Source organism: Phocoena phocoena, chromosome 9 (assembly GCF_963924675.1).
Source record: "Phocoena phocoena chromosome 9, mPhoPho1.1, whole genome shotgun sequence".
NCBI lineage: Eukaryota > Metazoa > Chordata > Mammalia > Artiodactyla > Phocoenidae > Phocoena > Phocoena phocoena.
Genome location: NC_089227.1, coordinates 17,468,538 through 17,489,858, shown reverse-complemented (window position 1 = coordinate 17,489,858; position 21,321 = coordinate 17,468,538). Strand labels below are relative to the sequence as shown.

Here is a 21,321-nt window from a genome sequence, read left to right as displayed (position 1 = left end):
ACGGGCCCAGCCGCTCCGCGGCATGCGGGATCCTCCCGGACCGGGGCACGAACCCGCGCCCCCTACATCAGCAGGCGGACTCCCAACCACTGCGCCACCAGGGAAGCCCCTGTCTAACCATTTTTAAAAAAAACAGCCGACTTTATTTCAAACAGTGTTCCCTGAATGTTGGTAAGGATGGGTCTGGGAGAGCCTGTGATCTAGAAGGATGTGTGGCAGGATTTGGGGCAGGATGGCTGCCCTACTTTGCCAGGGCTGCTCAATTAGAGCCAAGCTAGTCCCTCAGCCATCCTCACTTTCAACAGGTTTGCTCAGTTTCAAACTAGGTACTAACTTTGAGGGCTTCCTGGTTCTCTTGAACCATCATCCTTCTTTTCTCCCAAATCAGTGCTAGGACTAACCATAAGTTATTTAATTCAGGATGAACAAAATTAAATCCTCAAATGGACTCAAGTAGACTGAGTTTGAGTGTGAAGTTAGAAATGCAAAATGTGGAAACAACTCTTCTATCTTTACTATTTGTTAAGGTCCTGCAATGAAATACAACCAAAGCAAGTACTATTTCTGCTGTTGAAAATGCCTCACCATTTTTCTCCCGGGTGGTGACAAATGCTGAACGTTTCATGTTCTCGTGATATGCACTCCAGGATGCTGCCATTATGAAAGTCGGGCAGTTTATTATAAGAGTATCCGACTTACATTCACCCTCTACCTCGCAAACAGTGCTCGCTATTCTTGCAAAGAACTTAGTTTTAGAGTCAGGCAGGTGGGTCTTTCTCCCCTTCTGCCCATTTCTTTTGCATTCATTCACAGTCCTTTTCAACCTGGCGTGAGGCAGTGTAGACACACTTTATGGACTTACAGAAGCCATCCCAGGTCATCCCAGATTCACACCCTTTCCCCTGAGTGTGGTCCTGGATCCAGGCTCTGGTGAGCCAGTGTCACGGGGAGAAGAGTGTGGGAATTAGTGATATCAGAGCTTTCCCCTGTCGGGGGGGCTGCAGGGGTCCTGGCTTCACCGCATTTGAACAGATTTCTACTGTGGTTTGAGGATAACACTTCTAAGTTAAGTGATATTTTATACATACTTGGGTCTTGGATCCCCAAACCAAATAAACCACAGATTTTATCTTCTGCCAGGCTCAATATCAAGTCAGCCAAGGACAGGATGTTGTACCCGGGGAGTTGTGTCTTCACCAACAGCCTGATCAGTCCTCTTCACGAGGACCTGATTTCCCGGAGCGCCCAGTGTGGACTGGAGGAGCCCGCAGATGAGGGTCCTCAACAGCTGCACTCCTGACATTTGGAGCGGGATACTTCCTGCGGTGGGGCTGTCCTGGGCATCGTAGGCTGTTTAGCAGCATCCCTGACCTTGACTCACTACACGCCGATAGCAGCCTGCTCCTCTAGTTGTGACAAACAACATAATCGTCTGCAGCTGAGAACCACTGTCTTAGAAGGGAAGAAGGAGGGTGGGAGGGAGGGGATTTCTCTCCCAAGGTGTCCTCTGTCTGTCCTATGAGAGGCTGGGAGCCTCTGGCTGTCACCTCTGGTGACTCCTCATAATAGTCCTTCTCAAACTTTAAAGTGCTACCCCGCCCCCGACCCCGCACATCTGGTGAAACTCTGGCTCCTGATTCAGTGGTCTGGAGTGGCCGGAGGACCCAGCATGCTCAGGAAGGCAGTTAGGAAGGCGGGGACCACCCCTGGGGTAGCAAAGGCAAGGCTGTGGAGGTCGCACGGTGTCTTAGTGATCTCTGTTGGAAATTAACGGAAGCCCCTCAATGCAGCCAAAGGAAAAAATCCAATACGTGAGAAACAGGGTCTCTCACACAGTGGAATAAGGGCTTAGTCCAGCCTGGGGAGCCAGGTCCGTCCCCCTCTCTCCTCTGGCTCTGCTTTTGGTTCCTGCCACCCCGCCTCCTCAGCTGCCTCCCACTTTGTCCGTCCCTGGACCCACTGGTGGGCGGCACGGATTCCCTGACAACGGTGTGTGTCAGGTAAGTAAATGGACAAACGGCAGCTTCTGTGGGACCCCTGGTAGTGAGAGGTCCAGAGCACTGAGGTGGCTTCTTGGCCTGAACAAGATTACTGTCGCCCATCAATGGAGCGAGCCTACAGGAGGTCGCCCCAGGAGTGGGGGCCGGCCCAGGATCCCGAGAGCAGCCTGGCTGGGCAGGCCCTGGTTCCAGCTGTTCTCGGCCTGCCTCTGACTCCCCTGGAGGTCCCCGCCCCTTTCTCCTCCCTCTGGCCCTACAGATGATGGGACAGAACCACAGAGACCTTCTGAGCTCATGAAATGAACGCAATCCTTTAGATCCGAGGTAGAGTATTCATTCCCCTCTTAAAGACAATCCCACATGGGAAAACCCAAATTTAGGAAACTGGTAAATTAAAGATGACTATTTGTCCCACTGAAGTGATTTTCCCTCCACAAAAGGACTTCCTGCAGAGTTATTTTAAACAATAAGCTTCCTCTGGTACATTCAAAATTATTCAATTTACGCAGGTTGTGCAGTTAAAACCTCAAACATATCTGTCTGGTTTCGGGCCTTTTCCAAGGCAGCAGAGGGCTGAGGAAGGTGCATAAGTTAGCAGTTTGGGCTTACTTTGTAAGAAGTCATCCTTGGAGGGCAGCGCGCTGACCTTAGCTTCTGCCAGTGGAGCTCACTTCTCCCTTCAGAGAGCTGACCTCACGGTTAACGCAACTTGGAAAGGCATACACGTTCTGTGTGTAAATTCTGCCTCCTCAGAACAACAAAAAAAAAAGGGGTGGGGGAAGAAATAAAAAGTGAGCAGAGGCCCTGGGATAGAGAAGGTTCACAATGTAATTAGCTTCTGGGGGCAGCCATGGTGTGGGCATCAGGAAGTTATAGTTTTGGATATTGTGTCCAAAGGGATTTTTAAAAGAATTCAGGAAAATTCTGCACACGAACTGGGAGAAGAGAAGACAGCTGGACAGGCCGACTATCCTTATTTTAAAAGATGTTAATGCCAAGGCTGACCTGAAATGGCATCAGGCCTGCGTGGAGTCAGGGACCGTGGCCGGTATAAATCATTGCCATTGCAGCATGGCAACTTCTTTGCATCCACAGGGATGTTATCTGTGGCAGCACAAAAGCCAGTCACCCCTCCTTTCAGCTCCTGAGCTCTCCCTCCCCAACACATTGATGCAACTCCAACAGCTCAGCGCTATATTTAGCACGAACTAAAATACCCACCTCCCAGACTCCACCCTCCTGTGCCCCTGAAATGAGCTGTGTCTGCTGTATTTCTGTTCCAGCCCAACGCACGTGTACACGATTCCCGAGGAGCTGGGTCCAGGAGCAATTGTGGCCAATATCACAGCTGAGGACCCTGATGATAAAGGTTTTACCAGCTTCCTCTTCTACAGCATCACTACTGTCAACAGCTATTTCATGATCAATCAGTGTAAGTCACACACACACACACACACACACACACACACATCCTTATGTGCATTCTTTAATTCAGCCAGTTGGATTGTTTTACAAATATTTTCTCTGTCTTCTGGTCTGGGGCATGCCTTTCCGTCTAGACTATAGTAAGTTATCGGGGTAACAGGTGTATTTTTTCTTTTGGCCGCACCTCGTGGCTTTGGAGATCTTAGTTCCCTGACCAGGGATTGAACCCAGGCCCCGGCAGTGAAAGCATGGAGTCCTAACCACTGGACCACCAGGGAATTCCCTGTAATAGGTGCATTAAAAGCAGCTGGCATAAGGTTTGGGGACATTGAACAGGGCCCTGTGTCGACAGCTGTATCATCAGCTGTATCACCACTCCACCTTTGAGGCAGGTGGCCATCTAAGGATGGATGAGTTCACTATCCTGAGGGTACCTTGAAGTCTCCTGAACAGAGGATTCAGACCAGCACTGTCCAGAAGAAATACAGTGGAAGCCACACATGTAATTTTAAAGTGGCCACAAAAAGTAGAAACAGGTGAAATTAATCTTAATAAGGCATTTTATTTAGCCCAATATATCCAAAATATTATCACTTTAACTTGTAATCAAGATTTTAAAGTTACTCATGAGATATTAATTCTTTGAAATCCGTTGTGTGTTATACTTACCGCATCTCAATTTGGCCTAGCTACATTTCAAGTGCTAAAGAGCCACATGTGGCTAGTGGTTACCATATTGGATTGCATCAATCTATTGATACATCCATCTGCTGGATTCCTGGCAGATTTTCCCATCTAAGTATCTTGGTGCAGAGAAGGAGAGTTTCTCCCTCTTAATGACCATCTTTTAGTCCATACCAGGCAGGATGCTGCGTGATCCACATGCATTCTATCTGAAGTACCCAGCAGAGCAACCCAATGAACTACCATAATCCACATTTTACAGATGAGGAAACTGAGGCTTGGAGAGAAACTCGGACAGGTTAAGTGACTCATCCAAGGTCTCACAGCTTGTAGGTTGTGAAGCAGCGATACAAGTCAAAGCTGCCCGACTCCAAAGGCTGCGCTCTTCCCTACTCCTAGACTATACCACCTCATAAATCCCTGTCACATCACCCAAAGGACTTCACTTTACATAATGATTTTGTGGAGGCCAGCACTGGACAATCCCAAAAAGACAATGTGTTACTCGTCCCATAGGCTTTAGGGCAAAGTTTACCTGTGCCCAGGAGAGGCGGGCAAAGGCGGTGCTGTCTGTCATTGAGGACCTCACTCCAGTCAGTGATCATGGCAGGACGGACAACTGTGGTTTAGAATTCTGTTCATTCGAGTATTGCAAATTGAACTTTTAACAAATACAGTGGGGTTTTTTGGTAGTATATTCATTAAGACTCTTTGGTTGCAAGTAACAGAAACTAAGGCCAGCCAAACCAAGCAAGAGAAAAAAATAGTAGGGGACACCTATCACCAGGATACTGCATATCTCATGAGAAAGAGTAAACAGTCAGGGCACAGGAAGGATGGGAAGCAGTGCTGCTCCAGTGACCTCAGCACCTAGAGTTCTGGCATCTTATCTGTAGCTCCACTAGGAACCTGACTTGTGTCTCCCAGTTACAAATTCTCCAGAAAGAGAACTCAGGGGTTGGAGTCAGCTGTCTATCAGTCCAATGAATGACGGGCAAGGACAGCTGCCAGGGGGCCTAACCCTGAGGCATGAGGTGCAAAATTCCAGAAGGATCAGGCCAGACACCCCAGTCAATGTCCAAGACAGGAACTTACATGAGGTTTTTTTTTAAAATGTACTTGTATAAAGAATATTCTCTTTGTAAGCCAGCCCTCGCATCAGAATGTTCTTTTCAAATGTACTCCAAGTCTCCACCTACCTTTGACTCTTCATTTCTCTCCAAAGAGCCATATTCTGACCTTTGCTTTCTAACAGTGACTGGGACCATCCAAGTGGTGCGCAGGATAGACCGAGATGCAGGTGAATTAAGACAAAATCCCACCATATCTCTGGAGGTTCTGGTGAAGGATAGACCCTCTGGGGGTCAGGAGAATCGCAAGCAGATAACCTTCATTGTGGAAGACATTAATGACAACCCCTCGACATGCACCAAGTTCACCTTCAGGTATTTGCCTTCTGAGACACATGTGGGCACATCACTTCTTTGGGGGTGCTTGGTTTTTCTGGTATAGTCTGGTGGGGACTGAAGGATTGTGGGCACCTGCGACACAGCTCAATAAAATAAGTAGATTTGAACTGTCCCTTTAGGTGAGAGATTTTCCTTCCTCATCCTTTTTCTTTCCTCTCTTCCATTTTCTTTCCTCTTTGTAATCTCCCTTCTCCACTTTCTTACTCTGTTAAAAAATATTTTTATTTTGCTCTCTTCTACAACACGTTCATCTCCGTTGGTGACAAGTCCACAGGACTTGTCAGGCGCTCTCTGGACTGTACCTTTTCTTTATTTATTGCCACCCATGGCAAGATGGTGCTGTTGGTTAGCAGTTATAGTAGATACTTGAGACTTAGGATCGGTAACTAGGAGCTCCCAGAGAAGTGCGCCACCAGTAATACAAATAAATGAAACCAAGTATTTACTTAAAACAAAACAAAGCATCTAATTCACTTTACACAACTTAACTGCCTGTGAACAAAAGGCAATGGGGGGGGGGGGAAGGCAGATACAAGTTCTTTTGGATATTTTGACCTGTTCTTTGTCTCACAATCTACTCACCGTTATTTTAAAATAAAGTCCCTTGGAGGAGGAACCAAGATGGCGGAGTAGAAGGACGTGCTCTCACTCCCTCTTGTAAGAACACCAGAATCACAACTAGCTGCTGGACAATCACTGACAGGAAGACACTGGAACTCACCAAAAAAAGATACCCCACATCCAAAGACAAAGGAGAAGCCACAATGAGATGGTAGGAGGGGTGCAATCACAGTAAAATCAAATCCCATAACTGCTGGGTGGGTGACTCACAGACTGGAGAACACTTACACCACAGAAGTCCACCCACTGGAGTGAAGGTTCTGAGCCCCACATCAGGCTTCCCAACCTGTGGGTCTGGCAATGGGAGGAGGAATTCCTAGACAATCAGACTTTGAAGTCTAGCAGGATTTGACTGCAGGACTTCGACAGGACTGGGGGAAACAGAGACTCCACTCTTGGAGGGCACACACAAAGTAGTGTGCACATCGGGACCCAGGGGGAGGAGCAGTGACCCCATAGGGGACTGAACCAGAACTATCTGCTAGTGTTGGAGAGTCTCCTGCAGAGGCGGGGGAGTGGCTGTGGCTCACCGTGGGGACAAGGACACTGGCAGCAGAAGTTCTGGGAAGTACTCCCTGGCATGAGCCCTCCTAGAGTCTGCCATTAGCCCCACAAAAGAGCCCAGGTAAGCTCCAGTGTTGGGTCGCCTCAGGCCAAACAACGAACAGGGAGGGAACCCAGCCCCACCCATCAGCAGTCAAGTGGATTAAAGTTTTACTGAGCTCTGCCCACCAGAGCAAGAGTCAGCTCTACCTACCACCAGTCCCTCCCATCAAGCCTCTTAGAAAGCCTCATCCACCAGAGGGCAGACAGTAGAAGCAAGAACTACAATCCTGCAGCCCGTGGAACAAAAACCACATTCACAGAAAGATAGACAAGATGAAAAGGCAGAGGGCTATGTACCAGATGAAGGAACAAGATAAAACCCCAGAAAAACACCTAATGAAGTGGAGATAGGCAACCTTCCAGAGAAAGAATTCAGAATAATGATAGTGAAGATGATCCAGGACCTCGGAAAAAGAATGGAGGCAAGGTCGAGAAGATGCAAGAAATGTTTAACAAAGACCTAGAAGAATTAAAGAACAAACAAACAGAGATGAACAATACAATAACTGAAATGAAAACTACACTAGAAGGAATCAATAGCAGAATAACTGAGGCAGAAGAATGGACAAGTGACCTGGAAGACAGAATGGTGGAATTCACTGCTGCGGAAGAGAATAAAGAAAAAAGAATGAAAAGACATAAAGACAGCCTAAGAGGCCTCTGGGAAAACATTAAATGCAACAACATTCACATTATAGGGGTCCCAGAAGTAGAAGAGAGAGAGAAAGGACCCGAGAAAATATTTGAAGAGATTATAGTTGAAAACTTCCCTAACCTGGGAAAGGAAATAGCCACCCAAGTCCAGGAAGCACAGAGAGTCCCATACAGGATAAACCCAAGGAGAAACACGCTGAGACACACAGTAATCAAACTGGCAAAAATTAAAGACAAAGAAAAATTATTGAAAGCAGCAAGGGAAAAACGACAAATAACATACAAGGGAACTCCCATAAGGTTAACAGCTGATTTCTCAGCAGAAACTCTACAAGCCAGAAGGGAGTGGCATGATATACTTAAAGTGATGAAAGGGAAGAACCTACAACCACGATTACTCTACCTGGCAAGGATCTCATTCAGATTTGATGGAGAAGTCAAAAGCTTTACAGACAAGCAAAAGCTAAGAGATTTCAGCACCACCAAACCAGCTCTACAACAAATGCTAAAGGAACTTCTCTAAGTGGGAAACACAAGAGAAGAAAAGGACCTACAAAAACAAACCCAAAACAATTAAGAAAATGGTCATAGGAACATACATATTGATAATTACCTTAAACGTGAATGGATTAAATGCTACAACCAAAAGACACAGGCTTGCTGAATGGATACAAAAACAAGACCCATCTATATGCTGTCTGCAAGAGACCCACTTCAGATCTAGGGACACATACAGATTGAAAGTGAGGGGATGGAAAAAGATATTCCATGCAAAAGGAAATCAAAAGAAAGCTGGAGTACCAATACTCATATCAGATAAAATAGACTTTAAAATAAAGAATGTTACAAGAGACAAGGAAGGACACTACATAATGATCAAGGGATCAATCCAAGAAGAAAATATAACAATTATAAATTATATGCACCCAACATAGGAGCACCTCAATACATAAGGCAACTGCTAACAGCTATAAAAGAGGAAATCAACAGTAATACAATAATAGTGGGGGACTTTAACACCTCACTTACACCAATGAACAGATCATCCAAAATGAAAATAAATAAGGAACAGAAGCTTTAAATTACAAAATAGACCGGATAGATTTAATTGATACTTATAGGACATTCCATCCAAAAACAGAAGATTACACTTTCTTCTCAAGTACGCACTGAACATTCTCCAGGATAGATCACATCTTGGGTCACAAAGCAAGCCACAGTAAATTTAAGAAAACTGAAATCATATCAAGCATCTTTTCTGACCACAACGCTATGAGATTAGAAATGAATTACAGGGAAAAACATGTAAAAAACACAAACACATGGAAGCTAAACAATATGTTACTAAATAACCAAGAGATCACTGAAGAAATCAAAGAGGAAATCAAAAAATACCTGGAGACAAATGACAATGAAAACACAACAATCCAAACGCTATGGGATGCAGCAAAAGCAGTTCTAAGAAAGAAGTTTATAGCTATACAAGCCTACCTCAAGAAACAAGAAAAATCTCAAATAAACAATCTAAACTTACACCTAAAGGAACTAGAGGAAGAAGAACAAACAAAACCCAAATTTAGCAGAAGGAAAGAAATCATAAAGATCAGAGCAAAATTAAATGAAATAAAAACAAAGAAAACAATAGCAAAGATCAATAAAACTAAAAGCTGGTTCTTTGAGAAGATAAACAAAATTGATAAACTATTAGCCAGACTCATCAAGAAAAAGAGGGAGAGGACTCAAATCAATAAAATTAGATATTAAAAAGGAGAAGTTACAACAGACACCACAGAAATACAAAGCATCCTGAGAGACTACTACAAGCAACTCTATGCCAAAGAAATGGACAACCTGGAGGAAATGGACAAATTCCTAGAAAGGTGTAACCTTCCAAGACTGAACAAGGAAGAAATAGAAAATATGAACAAACCAATCACAAGTAATGAAATTGAAACTGTGATTAAAAATCTTCCAGCAAACAAAAGTCCAGGACCAGATGGCTTCACAGGTGAATTCTATCAAACATTTAGAGAAGAGCTAACACCCATCCTTCTCAAACTCTTCCAAAAAATTGCAGAGGAAGGAACACTCCCAAACTCATTCTATGAGCCCACCATCACCGTGATACCAAAACCAGACAAAGATACTACAAAAAAAGAAAATTACAGACCAGTATCACTGATGAATATAGATGCAAAAATCCTCAACAAAAAACTAGCAAACAGAATCCAACAGCACATTAAAAGGATCATACACCATGATCAAGTGGGATTTATCCCAGGGATGCAAGGATTCTTCAATATACGTAAATCAATCAATGTGATAAACCATATTAACAAATTGAAGAATAAAAACCATATGATCATCTCAATAGATGCAGAAGAAGCTTCTGAAAAAATTCAACACGCATTTATGATAAAAACTCTCCAGAGAGTGGGCATAGAGGGAACCTACCTCAAAATAATAAAGGCCATATACGACAAACCCACAGCCAACATCATTCTCAATGGTGAAAAACTGAAAGCATTTGCTCTAAGATCAGGAACAAGACAAGGATGTCCACTCTCACCACTATTATTCAGCCTAGTTTTAGAAGTCCTAGCCATGGCAATCAGAGAAGAAAAAGAAATAAAAGGAATACAAATTGGAAAAGAAGAAGTAAAACTGTCACTGTTTGCAGATGACATGATACTATACATAGAGAATCCTAAACATGCCACCAGAAAACTGCTAGAGCTAATCAATGAATTTGGTAAAGTTGCAGAATACAAAATTAATGCACAGAAATCTCTTGCATTCCTATACACTAATAATGAAAAATCTGAAAGAGAAATTAAGGAAATACTCCAATTTACCACTGCAACAAAAAGAATAAAATACCTAGGAATAAACCTGCCTAGGAAGACAAAAGACCTGTATGCAGAAAACTATAAGACACTGATGAAAGAAATTAAAGATGATACCAACAGATGGAGAGATATACCATGTTCTTGGATTGGAAGAATCAATATTGTGAAAATGACTATACTATCCAAAGCAATCTACAGATTCAATGCAATCCCTATCAAATTACCAATGGCATTTTTTATGGAACTAGAACAAAAAATCTAAAAATTTGTGTGGAGACACACAGACCCCGAATAGCCAAAGCAGTCTTGAGGGAAAAAAATGGAGCTGGAGGAATCAGACTCCCTGACTTCAGACTATACTACAAAGCTACAGTAATCAGGACAATATGGTATTAGCACAAAAACAGAAACATAGATCAATGGAACGAGATAGAAAGCCCAGAGATAAACCCATGCACCTATGGTCAACTAATCTATGACAAAGGAGGCAAGGGTACACACTGGAGAAAAGACAGCCTCTGCAATAAGTGGTGCTGGGAAAACTGGACAGCTACATGTAAAAGAATGAAATTAGAACACTCCCTAACACCACACACAAAAATATAAACTCAAAATGGATTAGAGATCTAAATTTAAGACCAGACACTATAAAACTCTTAGAGGAAAACATAGGAAGAACACTCTTTGACATAAATCACAGCAAGATCTTTTTGGATCCACCTCCTAGAGTAATGGAAATAAAAACAAAAATAAACAAATGGGACCTAATGAAACTTAAAAACTTTTGCACAGCATGGAAACTATAAACAAGACATAAAGACAACCCTCAGAATGGGAGAAAATATTTGCAAATGAATCAATGGACATTGATTAATCTCCAAAATATATAAATAGCTCATGCAGCTCAATATTAAAGAAACAAACAACCCAATCCAAAAATGGGCAGAAGACCTAAATAGACATTTCTCCAAAGAAGACATACAGATGGCCAAGAAGCACATGAAAAGCTGGTCAACATCACTAATCATTAGAGCAATGCAAATCAAAACTACAATGAGGTATCACCTCACACCAGTTAGAATGGGCATCATCAGAAAATCTACAAACAACAAATGCTGGAGAGGGTGTGGAGAAATGGGAACCCTCTTGCACTGTTGGTGGGAATGTAAATTGATACAGCCACTATGGAGAACAGTATGGAGGTGACTTAAGAAACTAAAAATAGAATTACCATATGATCCAGCAATCCCACTACTGGGTATATACCCTGAGAAAACCATAATTCAAAGAGACACATGCACCCCAAAGTTCATTGCAGCACTATTTACAATAACCAGGTTACGGTAGCAACCTAAATGCCCATCGACAGACGAATGGATAAAGAAGATGTGGTACATATATACAATGGAATATTACTCAGCCATAAAAAGGAACGAAATTGGGTCATTTGTTGAGACGTGGATGGATCTCGAGTCTGTTATACAGAGTGAAGTAAGTCAGAAAGAGAAAAACAAATATCATATATTAATGCATATATGTGGAACCTAGAAAAATGGTACAGATGAACCAGTTTGCAGGGCAGAAATTGAGACACACATGTAGAGAACAATCGAATGGACACCAAGGGGGGAAAGTGGCTGGTGGGTGGTGGTGGTGGTGTGATGAATTGGGCGATTGGGATTGACATGTATACACTAATGTGTATAAAATTGATGACTAATAAGAACCTGCTGTATAAAAAAATAAATTTAATTTAATTTAAAAATTAAAATAAATAAATCAATGAAGTCCCTTGTGATTCTGGGTTAATATGACTTTTGGTAAACAGTACTGTCTTTCCACTAACTATTTTGTCTCAATGCCACAAGATGAATAATTCCCCAGGTTAGCTTCATCTCTGTGGTTTCTTAATAACTAGTCTCCAGTTTCTTGGGAGTGTGAAAGGTGGTTCCTCCTGGGGGTGGGGAGGGCATCTCTATAGTGACCCTTGCTGAGAGAATGTCCTGTGTCTGGAGCAAAGCTGAACACCAGAGCTGGTCTCACTTTCAGATCTCCCTAGGGAAAGAGTCTCCCTCTGAGATTATCTTTGGTTTTGCAAGTTCATTTTTTAAGCTCTAGGTAACTCTGGACATAGACCCGATACATAGTGTGGCCATGCAAAGGACAAAGGACCCTAGACAAAGATTATCTAGGATAAGCAGTAGAAATACAAACTCCTGGGGCTTCCCTGGTGGCACAGTGGTTGGGGGTCCGCCTGCCGATGCAGGGGACGTGGGTTCATGCCCCGGTCCAGGAAGATCCCACATGCCGCGGAGCGGCTGGGCCCGTGAGCCATGGCTGCTGAGCCTGCGCGTCCAGAGCCTGTGCTCCGCAACGGGAGAGGCCACGAGAGTGAGAGGCCTGTGTACCGCAAAAAAAAAAAAAAAAAAAAGAAATACAAACTCCTTTATTATGCTCTTCAATGTCCCCCCGTTTTCCCCAGTGGCATGCCCAGCATAGTGCTAAGAATCAAGTGGTCCTGAGCCTGGCATCAAAACAGCTAAACGCTGTTCTGGACATACCCCACTTGCCTCTTCAGATCTAGCTCCCAGCCTCCCCACCCCTGCTCTGTGCCCCAGGAGGCTGACCTCTATGGATATCAACTGCTCCCTTGCCCTGCACCTTCCCATTCGCCCACGGGAAGCCCTGGAATGAGGGGGAGAGAGAAGTCAGGGTATTTATCCCCTGGCTCCCTCCCTGTCAGCGGCATGAGCCCCTCCACCTCCTGAAGGTCTCAGCTCCTATTAGGCCGCCCTCTGCGCACAGCACCCTCTGTCCCTGGTTCCGGTTTCAGGAACTGCTCCCTCCTCTGGCTCCTTGAGGCCTAGCAGTGGAAAGGGAGGCCCACTCTTCCTAGACCTAGACCATCCTTTGAAGTTCCCACGTACTGCGTGTACACGTTGTAACAGTCCCTTTACTAAACCCTCCCCGAATTATCTTAAATTGCCATCTGCTTCTTACTGAGGCCCCTATCAAATCAATAATGGCCTTGACCATGTGATAGGTTCCTATCCCAACCCCAAGAACAGAGTCTGTTTGATGGGTGAGAACAGTTGTCATGGATAGTTAGGACTGTGACTTCCACACCATTTTCTGCATAAATCAAACCCACCACTGTTAAGAGAAGTCTGGTCCCTGTGATGGAGCAGAGGTGATCCACAGAGTCACTCTTCCACTTTCTTTGAAAATCTAAAGCTATGCTAGTGCCTTTGGGTGGCTCCAGTGCATCTTGGGAAATTCTTCTCCTCATGTCCTGCTCTTCTAGACCCTCCTGCTTTCCGCTTTGTTCTCCTGCCCTGAGAGGTGGGGGAAGATAGTTGAAGCGTAAGAACTCTGGGTATCAATGATTGGAGAGGACTGTGCTATCTCCAATCTTCCTGGTCAATTTTCTCCCCTCAGTGCATTTCTAGTAAGTGTGTACTGTGGCTTCCTGTGGTCCAGAGTCCCCTGATGTGTGAGATGACAGTTTACACACTGCATTCCATATTAGCTAGTAAAATCACATTTTGATAATCTTCTCTCCAAATTAGCCTTGAAGGTCAATGCCAGCCAGTAACTGAACTAATTGTATTTATTACTAAAGGTAACTCTAAACAATGTTCCAGGAGGGCTCTGGGCTTTTCCAGTGGGAGGAACTTGCAGTTGTCCTGTAAAAGCCAAGATATGAGGAGGACTCATATCAAAAGGGCTCCTCCCTCAGCAGTCCAGGAAGTGAAAGGTTTTACTCCCAAACCCCAGCTTCATTTGCATACTCCAGGGAGGGGCTGGGAAACCCTGACCCTGCATCACCCACCACTCTCCCCCGCCTAGCATCTTGTCCATTCCCACCACACCACAGTGGAAGCACCCGGGCAGGTCAAAAGCAAGCCAAACGACAGCACTGGCGCTGCCATGGGCTCTGGCAGCCCTGTCCCTGAATATTTACTCTTTCTTCAGGGCTCTTGGCACAGTGCCTGCGGCAGAGTCTGGGGGAGCAGGTAGAATAGGCTGGGAGGGCGTCAAGCACCCAGTGGATCCCACGAGGCAGGTGGCTTTGTGCCAGGTCCCCTGCCATCCCCGTGGGTCCATGCAGGCTCTCAGGAGGCCGAGAGACAGAAACAGCCCCTGCGGCTTTCCCAGGCTGGTGATGAATGAGCCCAAGGCCCTGATGGAGGCATCAAAGGCCCCGTGACAGAGCCGCTATGGTTGTAAATCGTCAGGCGCTTTGGCTGAAAGCGCTTCGCAAGCTGTTTGTGAGCCAAAGGCAGAGGATGTCGGCTGTGCCTGTCACCTCCAAGTGTGGGGGGGAACCGTGGTCAGATGGCTGGGAGTGAGAGCAGCCCGCCTTTGAGGCAGGGAGTGATGAATGGGGGGGAGTCGTTTTCCAAGTCATGCGTTTAGGGGAAAAATACCAAGTGGCAGGGGAAAATGAAAAGAACATGCCAGGTGGCCCTAAAGGGCCAAGTGTGAAGGCTCTTTTGGAGGGCGTGAAATGTCTGGCTTCAGGACCCTAGAGTCTTTGGGTGATGCAACCTTCCGGCTTCTGCAGACTTGTAATCAAGGCTCAGATCACTGAACCCTCTGTTGGCCTGGAGAGTCATTGACAGAACCGAAAGTAAAATTTACTGTGACTCTTAACACTGACAAGGAGACGGTGCCTGGATACATCAGCTTTCTGCGACAGGTCTTGAAGCCACCCTGAATCTTTCTTCATCTGTAAAATGGGGACAAGAACACAAACCTCTAGGCGATGAGGGGATTAGAGACAGAGTTTTTAAAGTGTTTGGTAGGATACCACATATAGTTGGTATTTAACAAATAGCATCTATTCTAAGTATTTATGAGTAAAACCATGACATCGTGCCATCAAGACAAGAATGGAAATGCTCGGACTCCAGTCCTCCTGAGACACAGAGACATCATGGAGATTCAGTTACACCTGTGAGAAAGACTGCTTTCCCAGAACAAACCCAGTTATCCTCAGCAGCACAAAAACAACCTTGCCGTCAGACTTGTCTCCATGTTTGCTAAGCCCATTTTAGCTGCCATGAAGAGCTGATGTGGAATGTAGAAAGCAGCATAATTCTGTTTCAGAGAGAGGTGATAGTACAGAGGATTAGAGACACGTGTTGATGTTCTGAGACCAAGATGCCAAGACAGGATTAAATGTGCGAGGCTTTTATTAGTGGAAATGCCTGTGGGAGAAGATGGGGAAAGAGCTAGGCTAGGCTGCGAGGGTCATCAGACCGTGATGCAAGTCTGACCTGAGTAAAGGAAGGAGGGAGGGTGCATGGGTGGGAATGTTCTAGTCTGTTCTGCAGTCCATGAACTTGGCTAGGGCACTGGGGAATCCTGGAGCCAAAGTCAGCTGTCACAGGACAGGAACGAGTCTGCCTTAGTATCTCTGCCCTCCTCTGTCGTTGGTACACGACCTCACTGCAAATGCAGTGATGGATTTCATAGCCCAGCAGCTGGGGTCTGTGGTCATTCTATTCCCGCAGCTGTAGGTCTTCCAGGCACATTCTCCTGGCATCCCCAATATATTTTTGTAAGAAATCCTGCCCAAGGCAAAACATGATTGTGGTAGGCAAAGAAAGAAAGAAAGAGAGAAAGGGAGAAAGGGAGGAAGGGAGGAAGGAGAGAGAGAGAAAAAGAGAAAGAAAATACTAGCCACACAAATTCCTCTTTGCCTGTACATGAGCCCCTTTGCAGTGTGATTTTGCCATTCCTCCCATCAAGAGATGGCTATCTCTTTCTACTCCTTGAATCTGGACTTGACCAGGTGAATTGCTTTGGCCATCGGAACATTCACAAACATGGCACAGCAGAGGATTGAAAGGTGTGTATGCAGTGGGACTTGCCCTCTCTTGCTACTTTTGGAAGCCTAAGATCTCCATGTGAAGAGCACAGACTAGCCTCCTGGAGGATGAGAGGCAATATGAAGCAGAAACCACCCACCTTCCCACCATACCTGTGAGTGAGGCCATCCTGGAGCATCCAGCCCCCACCGAGCTGCCAGTGACTGGAAGACCAGCCAAGCTGGACTAGAACCAAAAGAGCGAATGGATAACCCTTAGTGTTGTAAGAAAGAATAAATGCCTGTTGTTTTAAGCCACTAGGTTTTGGGCTGGTTTGTTATGTAGCAAAAGCTAATCAACATGCCCATCTTATAGATGGAAAAACTGAAACCTGGAGACCCGTGAAGTCCCTTAATGGGTCTGGAGGTGTTACCATGCTTCCTCAGTCTCCCACTCCAAGCTGGGCTTGACCAGATGGCTCTGAGTTTGGGGGCAGCTTTACTCATTTGCATACTATTAGCCTCCCTGCTGGAGTGAACTGAGATTGGGACCCAGAATTCAACCTTTAATAAGCCTCTATTGAATGAATGATGCTAAGGTGTCAGGAGGCCCTTCTATGACTTTGAAGCCATGAGAACACAAGTGGAGGAATTTCCAGTCCTCTAAGCAGGGGAGGGAGGGGTGCAGGGGTACAGCGATACCCCCCAACCAGATTATCAATTCCTGCAGGCAGGGGCAGAATTTCTATTTCTCTTATATTCTTCTTCACTCCTGTGCTAGTCCCATAAGCTACCATTCATTCATTCATTCAACAAATATTTCTTGAGTGTGCAAAGAACAAAGCAGATAAAGATCCCCAGTCTTGTGGAGCTTACATTCTTGGGGGCAAACAGGCGATAAACAGGATATGTAAGTAAACTGTATAGTATATTGGAAAATGGTAAGCACCAAGCATTAAACCTACAGGGGGGAAGGGGAGAGGGAGCAATGGGCTGGGGGCGTTGACATTTTAGTTGCGGTAGCCAGGGAGCCTCCTGAGAAGATGCCATTTGATTCGAGACTAAAGATAGGGAAAGAGCAAACCATGCGGTGCGCAGTTAAGTGCAATGGCCCTGAGGCCAGAGCCTGGGGAGTGTCCAGAAGCACAGGGAGGCCAGGGTGGAAGGAGAGGGAACAAGAAGAATTAGTAGGAGATGAGTTCAGACAGGTAAGGGGTGGGCGCACGTCATGAAAGATGCTGTAGATCAGAGTCACGACTTTGAGTGAAATCAGGAGCCCTTTGCGATTTAGGAGCAGCGGAGCGACGTGAGCTGACATTTTCACAGGATCCCTCTGGCTGCTGTGTTAAGAATCCTCTGAAAGGAGTCAAGGGCAGAGCGGGGACACCAGTTAGGCAGGTACTGCCTTAACCACGGACTTGCTTTCAATTGAAATGAAAGCCGGGGTGTCTAGCCTGGGGCCTGTGTTAGAAGGAATGCTCAGTCACTATTTGTTGGGGGAAAATATTGAATCGTGTCTTTTCGCCAGCATTATGGTGCCTGAGAGAGCAGCCAAGGGGACGTTGCTTCTGGACCTGAGCAAGTTCTGCTTTGATGATGACAGCGAAGCACCAAACAACCAATTCAACTTCACCACGCCATCCGGAGTGGGGAGCGGCAGCAGATTTTTACAGGATCCAGCTGGCTCTGGGACAATCGTGGTCAGTTAACGGTCATTGCATCATCCAAAGGGCATTGGGGAAGTTGGTCTAACAGGCATAGTGCTTTTGCTGCCCCATAGAGAGAAATTTCCAAAGTAACTCCCTCTCCAAGCGACTGTAACTGACAAACTTAATAGTGACTCTGTTTTCCCCATTTGCTCTTTATTTTACCCAAGTTCCAGGAATTGTTTGTTATGCATGGTTATGCCTGGGATGCTAAGGATTGGATTCTTTCTTGCATAGCTCGCGGTTTGCAGGCTGCCTGCCTGGTTAGCATGCTTCCACAGTCACATATCAGTGGCCTCTGGGCTCAAGCACTTTTGTTTATTTCAGCGCTCATTCCTCGCCATAGAGGTGTGAGGTGAGAGAGAGCAGGGCCAGGGCCATGTGTGTGTCCTGCTGAATTCCGCAATGTAGAACCACTGGAGACCCAAAAAAGAGGGGCATCTCCACTGGGGCAAATATGTAATTGGAAAAAGAATGGGAGCAAAAGGCAGGACTCAATGAGCTGTGTGAGACATTTAACAACAAGGTTCCCACTGGAGGGTTGGGGGGAAAGGAGGAGAGAGATAGAAGGGCAGGGTAAGGTGGAGGTCTTACAGGGGGGTGGTCTTGATGGGGGAGATCTCTGCATCAGAGATAAAGCCTCAGGAAGAAGAGCAAGCAGCCCACTAGCCATCCTCTCAAACACCCCCTTCTCCACCTCCCATCCCCCAAAAAGTCGTACCAATTTTATTCACTGTGTCAACTAAAAATAACTTTTTTTTTTCTGTTTGAGAAATTAATACATGTTCACTGTAGAAAATGTAGGAAACACAGAAAGGCATTACTATTCAGTAATAACCACTATTAACATGCTGATATATTTCTTTCTTGTCTTCTTCCCTATGCATAGATTTTATGTATAGTCTATACATATATGCATAAGTATTCTAAATGATGGAAATAACCTTGCATGTAGGATTCTGTATCATGCTTTTCTTTGACTTAACCTGAAATCTTGAGGCTATGCTGGGCAATAGTGCTTGATGAACATCCTTAAACAGATTCTCTCTCCTGATAAATTCTTTCAAATAAGTTCTCTAGCAGTGAGCAAAGGTACGGACATAACTTTTTAAAGCTCCTCCTATGGGAAAAAGTGCTTTCCAGAAAGGTTTTGCAATTTACATGTCCACTAACAGTACATGAAAGTGTCAGTTCAATTAAAAGTATTGTTTATTCTGTGTTATCTGATCTCTCTGTTTTAATCTAGTTGATTGGTGATCTAGATTATGAAAATTCAAGTAATCTAGCAGCCGGCAATAAATACACTGTGATAATCCAGGTGCAGGATGTTGCCCCTCCTTACTATAAAAGCAAGTATCATTTTGGTTTATTTCATGAAGCATCTTCCTTGAGTAGCAATGACTAAACTGTGCTGGACAATGCTTGGGCTTGGGCTGGGGATGTATTTATGTTCAAAAGGAGAATTCCAAAAGCCCCAACACTTCGGAATCAGCCCAGCCTCCTCCTGTCCTTCACCAAGAACAGTTAATCAGTCTCCAAGTCCTTTCTTCTGTGTCACCTACTACTAAAATCTAAGGATTTTAGTAAGGATCTGCTGCCTTCCCCCCAACTTCACTGCACCTCCATCCCACTAGTATTGCTCTAATGCAGAACCTCCTCTATCGGAGCTGAATTACAACACCAAGAGTGTTTCAAGAGTCTTTCTGCCCACCTTTAGTCTTGTCCCTTTCCAACGCATCCACGACATTTCTGACAGTGATTTTCAGGAAACGCAAATGCCACCGTATTACTTCTTGCTGAAAGCCCTTGAGTGTCTCCCCATAGCTGTCAAGTTCACATTCAAACTCTTTGGCTTGGCACAAAGCAATAAAGAGAGTCACGTGAATTTTTTTGGTTTCCGAATGCATATAAAAGTTATATTTACACTATATACTGTAATCTGTTAAGTGTGCAATAGCATTGTCTAAAAAACATAATGAACATACTTTAATTAAAAATACTTTATTGCTGGGCTTCCCTGGTGGCACAGTGGTTGAGAATCCGCCTGCCGATGCAGGGGACACGGGTTCGTGCCCCGGTCCGGGAAGATCCCATATGCCGCGGAGCGGCTGGGCCCATTAGCCATGGCCGCTGAGCCTGCGCGTCCGGAGCCTGTGCCCCGCAACAGGAGAGGCCACGACAGTGAGAGGCCCGCGTACCGCAAAAAAAAAAAAAAAAAACAAAAAACTTTATTGCTAAAAAATGCCAACCATCATCTGAACCTTCAGCGAGTCATAATCTTTTTGCAATGGTAACATCAAAGATCACTGATCACAGATCACCATAACAATATAATAAAGAGGAAAACGTTTGAAATATTGCGAGAATTACCAAAACATGACACTGAGACACAAAATGAGCAAACGCTGTTGGAAACATGGTGCCGATAGATTTGCTCGACACAGGGTTGCCACAATGTTCAATCTGTAAAAAACACAATATCTGCAAACTGCAATATGTAAAACGCAACAGAATGAGGGATGCCTGTATTGTGATTTAATTACTTTTCCTATTTCCGTTTATAGATAATATCTACATTTATATCCTAACAAGCCCAGAAAATGAGTTTCCTCTTGTCTTTGATAGCCCATCCTACGTATTTGCCGTGTCAGAATTAAGCCCATGTAAGTAACCGACGAGACACAGACTCCAGTGCTCTTGATAGACCCCTTCATCTGGAGGCACTTGGGTGGAGGAGGCTCCCCGTCAGAGGCCCTGGTGGTGTTGTGCACAGCGACTCACAGCTGATTCCTGGTTATTGCATGTCTTACTTCTTTTTAAATTCTCCTCACTGTGGAGGAGCCCTTCAGGTGAAATCCAGATTTTGAAAACTGTTGATTAAACTGCATTTCTCTGAACCCCCTGATTGCCTCTTTGTCTGGGTGCCTGATTCCAACTAATCCTCTCTTTTTGCAGCCTAAGTTTTCCCTTGGTCTCCACTGTGATTTTTATCCAGCTCACTCAGAGAACTGAAATTTAAAAATAGAGAGAAGGCTTCCCATTTCTAGATTTCTTTCATTTAAAAACAAAATAAAGATGTTTTCTCTCTCCCTTTGAAGGATTCCCTGGAGGCCTCTTCTTCCACCCTTTAGGATGCCTCGATTTCTGCAGGCTCCTCCCCACTCCAGCTGGGTTTCTCCCCGTCTCTCCCAGTGAAGGGGAGACTGTTAACTCTAGATAATCAGACCTCACCACAGTCTTTGAGACTTGGATTGTGTATATTTCTACACTAAAAACCAAACAAAACAAACCCCAAAATCTCCCTCTAAAATGATCTCCTCTTCATTTCGTTCTCTCTCTTGATGATGAGCTCCATTTCCTGACATTACATTTTAAACAAAATACAAAAAGAGGGTCTGAAGAAAACGCTGTCGATTCCTTATGCCTTATCCAGTGAATAATAAGTGCAACAGGAATAGGTTTTTTATGAATTCACAGATCTTGCTACAATTA

The 21,321-nt window shown here is 44.8% G+C and overlaps 1 protein-coding gene across 1 annotated transcript in view; it reads left to right on the top strand.

The window, feature by feature from the left end:
• Positions 1-21,321, top strand: part of CDHR3 (cadherin related family member 3) — a 71,457-nt gene that overhangs the window by 36,237 nt on the left and 13,899 nt on the right. Inside the window, exons 7-11 of the mRNA XM_065883544.1 lie at positions 3,284-3,432; positions 5,365-5,554; positions 17,652-17,823; positions 19,076-19,178; positions 20,394-20,492. Coding sequence (XP_065739616.1) covers positions 3,284-3,432; positions 5,365-5,554; positions 17,652-17,823; positions 19,076-19,178; positions 20,394-20,492 — 713 coding nt within the window. The remainder of the gene's footprint in view (positions 1-3,283; positions 3,433-5,364; positions 5,555-17,651; positions 17,824-19,075; positions 19,179-20,393; positions 20,493-21,321) is intronic.